The 10,199-nt window shown below is 44.0% G+C and overlaps 1 protein-coding gene across 11 annotated transcripts in view; it reads right to left on the reverse strand.

Annotated features, from left to right (window-relative positions):
- SPATC1 (spermatogenesis and centriole associated 1) overlaps positions 1 to 8,586 on the reverse strand; it is a 44,867-nt gene extending 36,281 nt beyond the window's left edge. For all 11 annotated transcript variants that reach the window (XR_014549929.1, XR_014549930.1, XR_014549931.1 and 8 more), the window contains exons 1-2: positions 7,458 to 8,586; positions 6,517 to 6,765 (exon numbers count right to left, since the gene is read on the reverse strand). Coding sequence is in view for 6 of the 11 variants with exons in the window: in XM_083621836.1 (XP_083477962.1) it covers positions 6,517 to 6,765; positions 7,458 to 7,644 (436 nt within the window). In the remaining 5 variants the exon portion in view is untranslated. The remainder of the gene's footprint in view (positions 1 to 6,516; positions 6,766 to 7,457) is intronic.
- Positions 8,587 to 10,199: the final 1,613 nt, after the last annotated feature.

Below are 10,199 nucleotides of genomic sequence, written 5' to 3' on the forward strand. Positions count from 1 at the left end.
GACACACCGATGGTGACAGGTTACCAGGTAGATAGTACTGCTGAAGCGTTTTCTGACACTACGCTGTACAGATGCATTCTAGGCAAGTTGAATTTCATTGCTAGATGCTCAAGACCTGACATTGCTGTAAGCACTAACCTGCTTAGCAGACATGCTAACAATCCTACTGTTCAGGATTGGAAAGCTCTGAAGCGCATAGCCCGGTATTTGAAAGGGACTTTGCACTACAGGCTGAGGTTCACCAGTCAGAAGACTGGAGGTCTTGAAATCTTTGCAGATGCGAGTTTTGGAAGTGACACCACGGATGGTACAAGCACTTCTGGAGTATGCTACATGTACAACCACTGCCTGTTTGACTGGTTGTGCAAAAAGCAGACGACAGTTAGCCTAAGTTCCTGTGAAGCAGAACTCAATGCTCTGTCATTGTCACTCATGGATTGTGAATGGTTGATGCAACTGTTTAAGGACATTGGGGTTTCTGTGAAATGTCCTATACAAGTGTATCAAGACAATAGATCTTGTTTGGCTTTGCTGAACTCGGAGAGTTGCAAGCAAAGAACCAAGTACTTGCAGATTAAGCTACATCGTGCAAGAGAGTGTATTCAGAAAGGACTCATTCAGGTGTCCTACATGCCAGGAAATGAAATTCCTGCTGATCTGTTGTCTAAGGTTGTTAACAGAGAACAACTTAAGGTTTACGTACAAAGGTTGCAATTGGGTTGAACCACAGGTACTACAGGTTACACGGAAAGGGGGAGGATGTTAGGATATTTCCGTTCCACCTTAAGAGGGAGCAGGATGTTTGTGTCACAGCCTGCGTATTTCCTGTTCACAGGATGTTTATGTTTTTAAGTTCCTTTCGTTTTCTTTCCTGTTTGCCTGAGCAGCCGAAGCAGACGGTCATGGATTTCTTTGTTCTGACCAACGCTGAATAAACTGTAAATATGCTCTCCTGCTGTGCATCTTTTGCTGTGTGAATTCTGCTGATAGAGTGTGCACAAGTCCAGGAATGTGGCTATCTTTTCTTGAGGCTTCGTGCCGCTGATTGCTGATATTGCCTGACTACGAAAGTCGATGGATCGTCCGGCACCGAGCTTGGGGGCTCAGGTGGACTTTATCTCCCTGGCAGTATCCCAACAGTTTTATTCACAAAAGAGCTTTTTACAGAGTGTTCGTAAGAACCAATCAGATTTCTTCTGAGCATTTCAACAAACCCCACGTGGGGACAATGTTAAACTACAAACACTAGTTAAGCGTGCATATATTTGGGTAAATGAATGAAAACTACAAAGGAGTGCATTCAGCAACCCCGGAGGTTGTAAACAATCAATACACTTGATAAGAAGGATGGCCAGGAGGACAGCGATCATTATCACCTTCATGTGAGATCTGTTTCCTGGCCCTAAGATTAACATCCTAAGATTAACATATCAGAAAAGCTACATCAAAGAAACTTGCCCACTATCTTTATGGCCCAGGATGCCTGCCTGGTGACAACTGGGCTGCGTACTTGACTTGTCAAGAAAGAGAAATGGACAGTAGAGGAAATGGCCAGAGATGCAGAGGGTTGTGGGATTTGATCAGAAATTATTGCCAATGTATCAAACCCATTCAACACAATGCATTCATTGTGGACACAATGGCTTGATGCATATTTCATAATTCCTCATAGTAATCCCACCTGACCCCACACTCTGGATATTTGCACTCCTATAGTTTTTGCCTGGCACCTAAAGGTGTATAATCAAGGTGCCAGGCAAACTTCCCTGGGGAGAGCATCCCATAGACAGGGAGCCACAAGACCCATTCTTGTGTTGCCACCCTCCTGACCTATTGAGGAGGAGGCACACAATGGAGGGCCTCAGAAGATGATCTCGGGGTCCGGGTAGGTTCATATGGGAAGAGGCGGTCCTTGAGATATTGCGGTCCTGAGCCATTTAAGGTTTTATAGCAGAGAGAAAGGGAAGATCTACATCAAAAACAACAGGGAAGAAAGATTGTGATCTGCTGTCCCAGTGGATCCTGCCACCTGAGGCGGTTGTCTCAACTTGCCTCATGGGTGGGCTGGCCCTGACCCCACTTAATGTTGCAACCAGTCCAAATGGGTAGAAGTGGCTTATTGCAGTGAGAGGAGAGGGCTGTTGTCATACCTTCTGGGCCCTTCCACAGTAGGTGTTTCCCCGTGTGGAATTCTCACTCTTTGTCCTATAAAAGGTGAGTAACAGAATGTACTCACAGAAGCATGGAAAGTGATTTCACCTACAGAAAAAGAACTGTATTTCATCCACTGACTTTCATGGCTTATGTGTGAGTATGTGTGTATGTGTATCTGCGTATATCTGTGTATATCACATCATACAGGACAAGTAGCTCAGTTGTCATATGGTATTACAGACTGTTCTAATATTCCCCACGCATTTAGAACTTTAACAATAACCAATAGCTAATTACAATTTTCCCAATAGTCTTTCATGCATGCATGCATTCAGCCTTTATTGGCTCATTGAATATCTCAATGGTTTCAACTGTATTTTATTCCAAGAAATTTGGTTAGTGACTGAGGTAAACACTGCTGGGTTCTCTTTATTCAAACTACCTGCCCACAGACAATTCTCTGAAGGTCGCCGCAAGCTGGCCTTTTAATATTAATCAAATTCGGTCTGCCATATGAAACAATTCTTATTGGCACATCCTCCTCTATCCCAAACTTTCCTAATAAATATGGGTAACAAATAGGTAATTTTGATAAATGTTTACCTCCCTCCCTCAGATGATGAGATGAAACACTGTTTACCTTCCCTCCGCAGCAGTACCTATTCATCTACTTGCACTGGCATGCTTTTGAACTGTTACGTTGGCAGGAGCTGGGACAGAGCAACGGGAGTTCGCTTCGTCGCGGGGATTCAAACCGCCAACTTTACTATCTGCAAGCTCAAGAGGCTCTGCGGTTTGGACCACAGGGCCACCCGCATCCTATGTTCTTTATATTTATGTTCCAGTATCTCTATTGGATCTCGTACAGAAAAGTGGCAATTCCCATTTACTTCCGACTTTGCAGTGCAGACCAGCAAATAAAATCTCAAAGCCTGGTTGTTCAGAACAAACCATCTATAGTGTTTTGGAAAAGATTAGGTGGTCGACTTCTGGTTTCCTGCTATGAGATATGGCTGCCTCCCAAGAGATCGGACCCCCAGTCATGCCAGTAATTCAGGGTTAATATGTGGTGCTCTGGTCCATGGGGTGACGAAGAGTCGGACACGACTAAACGACTAAACAACAACATGTGGGTAATTAGCCCTGCTGCCCCCCCTGGTAGGGGGGGCTGCACTGCGCCACCCACAGATTGTCCGTTATCTGCCTTCCGCAACAAGATGTGGGGGCAGCGGCACTGGGTGGTGACCACGGCGTTTTGAAAAGGATTAGGTGGTCAGTGTAGTCTGAAGGCGTGATTGCCAAACTCTTGGACTCGGATAGAATGTTACATCTGAGGGCAACCCTTATCAACTCACACTAATGAGGTAGCAGTATAATCTTATTCTCAATTAATAGACCACTGCAGTACGATAGCTAAGCCTGCATCAGTGGCCCTCCCTAATCCTTCTCCTTGGTTTGACTAGGAATGCTATACAGAGAAAATATTACTCAGAACTTTGTTTAGGGACCTTCACCAAAAAGGAGATATAACAGTTTTTAAAAACTATTTTATATGTAGGAAGCTATATAATGATCTTATTGCTAAGAAAAAGAAAATATACTATCAGAATAAATGGACACATTTAATAAATGCAATAAAAATGAACAATCATAAATCCTGGCAAATAAATTCTGGCCATCGGAACACCAATTCCCTTCTAAATGTATATGCTATTCCCCCTCAAACCTAGGTGAATTCCTTTATTTAAAAAATTAAAATATTTAATGATTCACCTTGTCTTCTATCTAATGCTGACAAGCTTGTTCCCTCAAATATACCCAACTGGCCATTGGTAAGCTCAGATGAAATTATAGAACTAATCACAGAACTAAAACTTGCCAAGGTCCCCGGCTCTGGCGGGATTTCTGTTTGAGATTTTGAAAAAGCATACAGGATGGTGTGCATTACCACTTGCCAACCTATTTACGCTTACAGATCAACATGGAATTATTCCAAGATAGTGGTTAACTATTTTTATTGGGTTTTTGATAATTTTATACATATAAAACAACAGTATCAAACATTAAAATGCAAATTTCTTTTGAACCTTCAGATCTCCTTCCCCGCCTCCATGAGTTCCATGTTTAAGTTTTAATTTGCTGCATCTTTTACCATTATCCATCTATTATATAACCATAATTACCATAAATAATTCCACATTACAAGTGTCATTACATCCCTGCCAAATTATTCCCATTAAAAACATACAGACAATCAAAACGACCCATTAAAAACCATACAGACAATCACAATGAAACCAGCATAGCATCATCCCTCTCGTTAAAAGAAGTCAGTTCTCAGAAACTGTTGGAGCTCAAAGGTGCAACAGTTTTTTGCCAGCAGGACAAGGAGGGAGCCAGTCTAACTTCTCTAGAGAAGGAGTTCCTATCTGCTCCTGCACCTTCTCCCAGGTGCTGCTGAAATGGTGTGAGCCAGTCTGAACTTCTCCTATGGTTTATTCATGTAGACCATGATATCAGCACAGTTGGCATAAACTTGATTCTTAATATTCTTAATAGAAAATACCCCTCAGCGAACTTTCCTGATGCTGATCTAGTTCTTATCTCTGATGCCTCGGAAGGCTTTCAGATCTCTTAAGATTTTATGTAAAGATCAGCACAGCAATCTGGTGTTACCAGCAAAAATTTCATTTTCATCACCTGTGAAAAGGTTCCATGTAGACAATGATACATAAAGTTAGAGTTCAAGAAACAAAGGTAGCCAGTTAGTTATTTTTCACTCGGGCCATAGCCCTTCTACACCCAATTAAGTAAACAAATTAGCAATCAGGCCGGAACTTAATAAGAAGCGAGCAACAGAACAATAGAATATAGGTATTGTAGGAATTACTCATCCCAAAGACGACCTCCCCTCTCCATAACCTAAACGTGGCTGGAAATCATACTTAAACCCCAGGTTTTCAAGGCTTGGTTAGTTCTCACAAGCTCCAGCATGGATCCCCTTGTCACTCCGTGCTCTCAGGGACCAGCCGCACCCTGTGCGTTGCTTCCTTCGCTTTCCTGCTTCACTTCTAGTGTGACAAATGCCCTGCCCTCTTTAGGCTTTGAATAGGGATCCTTCTTTCACTCTTAGACCAAGGTGTGCATGTGCTGTAGGAGCTGCGCCTGCTTACATGGTGACTTGGCTGCCTGAAGCAGCATTCGTAAGCTCTCATTTCATGTAACAAACCAACCTTGCTTCATTCCTCTTGTCAGTGGGCATGAGGGTAAGGGTGAGTGCATATTCATAACAAACACACATTATAGTTCTACAAAAGGTCCTAAACCTCTTCGTGGTGAGTGTAGGAATGCACATGAGCACTGAACACACATCTTGTAACACTGCTTCATGCGGAGATGTGGGCATGCCCAAGAAAATGCCCAGTTGCTTCATGGCCACCCGCTTCCCTTGATCTGTGCAGCTGAAGGGACGGGTGTTACTGGACAGAATCTCAACGGAATCTTCCCAGTGCTCCCCATGGTTTTCATTCTTAAAAACAGTGTGTTTTAGAGCCAACTCCCTGTCTAAACGTCCGCCAGATTCATGAGGATATGCCTTTACCGAGTTGCGTTTCCAAGGAATGTCCTCTGCTGTCCTGGACAGGTGTTATAATAGGGTTCCATACGCAGATAGGTGTTGTATTTGGGCAACCGCAGGTGGAGAACATCTAGCATGATTTATTCCAGTGCCCACTATACTCAGAACCTGGGAGACGCTTTCTAAATCCTTTGTCCAGGAAAGCTGTCTCTCCCTGGCAGAGAGGGGTCTCTGGCTGCTCAGGGATGCTAATGCTCCAGTTACTTATAATGTGGCCCTCTTTGTGCTGGGGACAAAAAAGATCAGGAAGAACCTGGACAAAATTGCAGTGAACTGTAAGATTCAGAGGCCTAAATAGGAAACTCTTCTATGCTTTGTGGAGTCCCCAATCAAAACGAGCACCTGCATGTTATGATCTTGATGGTTCAGGCAGTGGCTCTGCTTTCTATGTATAGTTATATAGATATTTCTTTTCCTCATAGTATTTGTATGGTTTCGTTGTGGCCTTTGGCTAGTCCAGTAAAGCTTATTTTGATGATGACCTGCACAGCTGAGACCCAGGACCCCGTGGACCCTGCTCAGTACCAGAATGGCAACCCACCAAGAGAGCCTTGCATTGCATGCTGCTTCACTGGTGCTCCTAAAAAGATCCCCACCTCAAGTAACCACTTGAGCGGCTGGTGCCATGCCGAGGGCCCACCCTGGCACACACACCAACTCGCCCCGTGCCACCAGCCCTGCCTCCACCCACTAGCCATCTTCCTGGAGACGAGACGGGCTCTCACCTGTCGTGGTGTCGGGAGCAAACCGGACGACCTGCAGTCCTGCTGCTCTGTCCGTCAGGTTGAGGGGCGTGGACACCCGTGGGCCAGGAGAGGATCTTCTTATTATCGTTCCGCCCCCCGGAGAAATGGGTGAAGGAGGGTTATCGCTTGGAAGCCTTCGACGTACAGTCACCCTGAAGTTGGTGTTGGGGGCGAAGCGGGCTTGCTCCCAGCTGTGGGTTTCCTGGAAGGCATTGTTGAGCATCGGATCTGTGGGGTTGAACAGGCAGGTTAAGATGAGTCAGAGTCCCCAGCCGCAAGCCTGTGAAGCCCTTAGCGATTTGGGACCCACATTTCTGAAATGTGAGTTAAGATCTGCAGATGAAGCTCTCCTAGGAAGGGGGTCCGGTGCAGCGGCCAGCAGCCCCCCAGCTGTGGAGTCGTCTCCCTTCTCCTACATTCCACCTTTGGGGAAGGGGGGGAGTGCCTGATGGATACTTCATTTTTGCTTCCGGTGCCTGTTTTATTTGATTATTGTTAGTTTTATGGTGGTGATTAATTCACTTCGCTTTACATTTTTATTGTTCATTGTTTACTCGGCTTTCCCCAGGGAGAAGAACAGACTAGAAATAAAAATTATAAATACATTTCCCCAAACTCACAATCCCTTTAGCTGCCAATATTCCCACATAAACTTCTGTTTGTTTTTAACAACTTTCACCGATTGTTTGGGATGGGGTGCTAACCCTCGTTTTGGGAAAACATTTCGTGCTCTCCCCTCTTCCGCATCCCAGAAACAGTCCTGCTCCTTGGATTGTGCCCCTCTGCAGACAACCTTCTGGGGCTCCTCCTTGTCCCCGAAGGCCTGAACCCCCCCCCCCCAGCTGCTCTCCAGAGTAAGATCTTGCCTGGGGGACCAGCCTGCCTCACAGGAGCCCCCCCCCATCAACTGTAGCACTTACTTGTGGCATCAATCCGGGTAGATTCAAACTTGGGGATCAAGTTGGTTTCATTGTACTGGTTCCGTAGGATAGACTTGAGCTCTTGGTTCTCCTTGAGCATCTGTATGAGGTGCTTCAGCTCGTCATTTTCTGCCACGAGGGCATCAATCTCCTTTTTTAAGTCGTCATAGCGAGCGAAGATGGCCATCCCCTGCGAGATGTCTTGGTGCAGGGATAGTGAGCTGCCTGGGAGTGCCCCAGAAGGGTGTCAGGGTGCCATCCAGGTGTTCAAGCTGCCATAGGATCCCCTCTCCTTGCCACTGCTAGCCAGGGAGGCAAGCAGGCAGCCCAGGTAGCCTGGCGCTAGGGATGACACGGGCGGCGATTGTGATGCAAGCAGCCCCGAGTGTGCTGGAGCTCTTAGGAGCCCTGTGGGGGAGGGGAAGAGAGGTGGGCAGGCAAGCTGCAATAGAAAAGCAGGGCGGGCATCGCCATCACCCAGGAAATTCCCTGCGCCCTGTTGACCAGCTTTGGCCCTGTATACCTGGAGGTCACCTCCATCGTCCAGCCCAGACCCTGATGTCCAGCTCCGAGGGCCTTCTGGCAGTTCCCTCATTGCGAGAAGTGAGGTTACAGGGAACCAGCCCGAGGGCCTTCTCGGTGGTGGCGCCCGCCCTGTGGAATGCCCTCCCAGATGAAGTCAAAACAGATAAACAATCATATGACTTTTCGTAGACATCTGAAAGCAGCTATGTTTCAGGAAGCTTTTAATGTTTGACTTCTTGCCGTACTCTTTATATTCTGCTGAAAACCGCCCAGAGTGTCTTGGGCAGGGTATAAGTTAACAACAACAACAACCACTTTGAGGGTTTTTTGGGGTTTTTTTGCAATCAATGTGTGTATAAATGTGAAATAAAATAAACAAAGCTACTTGTCCATTTTCATTGTCTTTTTCTGCACATTTCCAGCTCTACAATATATGGCGGATGCACTACATTCCAAATGTAGATACAAACTGGACGGTCAGTTTAGCTCCAACCCCTTTGCTGAACAGACCGAACTCCCAGGGAATGTGGCACCAGCTGCCCCCGTGTGGCCTCCATGGGGAACAGCAACTGCCACCCCAACCAAGTCAGGACCACACTCACACGTGTGCCAGCAATTTTATTAGTATTTTACAGGGACTTGGTATTTTACATAGACATAAATAGAAGTATATTGATTTCCAGTGAGCTAATATATTTTAGAATAAGTAAACATGAGCAATCAATAATAAATAGAGTTTGTGGTGAGCCCATGGGGACTCAAGGTTAACAGTTATGTTATAAAAAATAGAAATATACACCTTTACATTAAATGTGTACTATCAGATAAATAACTAGACCTCTGAGTAGTTTCTCTCAGAGAATATTCCCTTTCTCTGTCAACACAGACTCTCAAAAACGTTCTCGAAGCACTGGGCAGTCTCACATGACATGAAATAGATTCAGATGCCTTCCTTTCTGCAATTGATCACGGAGTATTGGCTATAACTTAATCCAAGTGGTGTCAGATACCATCTGGTTAAAGCTTTGTTTTTTAAAAAACAAAACACAACAACTTTCAAATTCACTGCCTAGAGTTGTGCAGTGAATTTCTCCATTTTTCTGTCGGTATACAATAAATTTGATTATTTCCCATTTTAGTTTTTAATTACGTAATGAGGATTAATTCTCCGATTATTCACATAATTAACCAACCCATTTTTTGTGATTGCAGTTTTTTGTTTTTGTTTTGTATCTGTAAGGTTTTCAAAACTGTTTCAGTGATGTATTTTAAATGGTTGTAACCTGGTAAAGGACTTGAGGGGAAAGGGCGTATGGGTGGATAGATCAATAAATATTTGAGACCAATAACCCAAGAACTCATGCCATCTCTGCAATCTAGATGTGTTATGCCTTATCTGTAAGTTTTTCATAAAAAGTCAGTTATTTCCAATCAATCTCACATTTCAGCTGGTGAACCACCCTGAGACCTCTGGGTGCAGGGCGGTATATAAATCAAATATGTTTTTAATATGTTAACTCTTCTTCCATCACAGACCTTAATTTAGTCATATCTCCTTCCCAGAATTTCATTTCAACTAACTGGTCTTTTCCCTCACATTCCATATTCTAAAAGATTGCAGCAAGAAGCAGGTAGCCTGGGATTGACTTGTTCCTAAACTTTCTCCAAATCTTACAAATTACTCTAGTAATGGGATTTGAATTTAATTATTGCAAGATCTTTCCTACTATTATGTCGGACAATTTTAGTTGATAAACCTATTTGTTTTGTGCGGCAAGAGTTCTCAAACTATGTTCTTATAATGCCCCAATGTGTAGTAATTTAACAAAGAGTGGTAATTTAACACTTTACATTTGGGAATTCAAATCTTCCTACTAATCACTGTAGGTAAAGGGTCTTTTAGGTTACCTTATGCTTCCTCCCCCCCCCCCAAGGAAAGTAAATAAAATTACAATTTCTTAAGTAAGAAATTGCTGACTAAGTGCAATATTTAATAATGAAAGGAAGTTCTGTGGCATTTTGCTCATTTTTATAACTGGCCTTCCAGCCCAGAAGAAATTCAAATTTTCCAATCTAGGCAGATATTTTATCCTTTGCAATTTTGGATAATTTCAAAGTTCCTTACTTGTGTCAACCACTTGGATTTTTTAAAATACCAATGCTATATCACCTGCGCCCAAGTTATTTGTTAAATGGCCATTTCCTCCCTTCATATGT

This window comes from Podarcis filfolensis (assembly GCF_964270895.1).
Source record: "Podarcis filfolensis genome assembly, chromosome: 7".
Classification (NCBI taxonomy): domain Eukaryota; kingdom Metazoa; phylum Chordata; class Lepidosauria; order Squamata; family Lacertidae; genus Podarcis; species Podarcis filfolensis.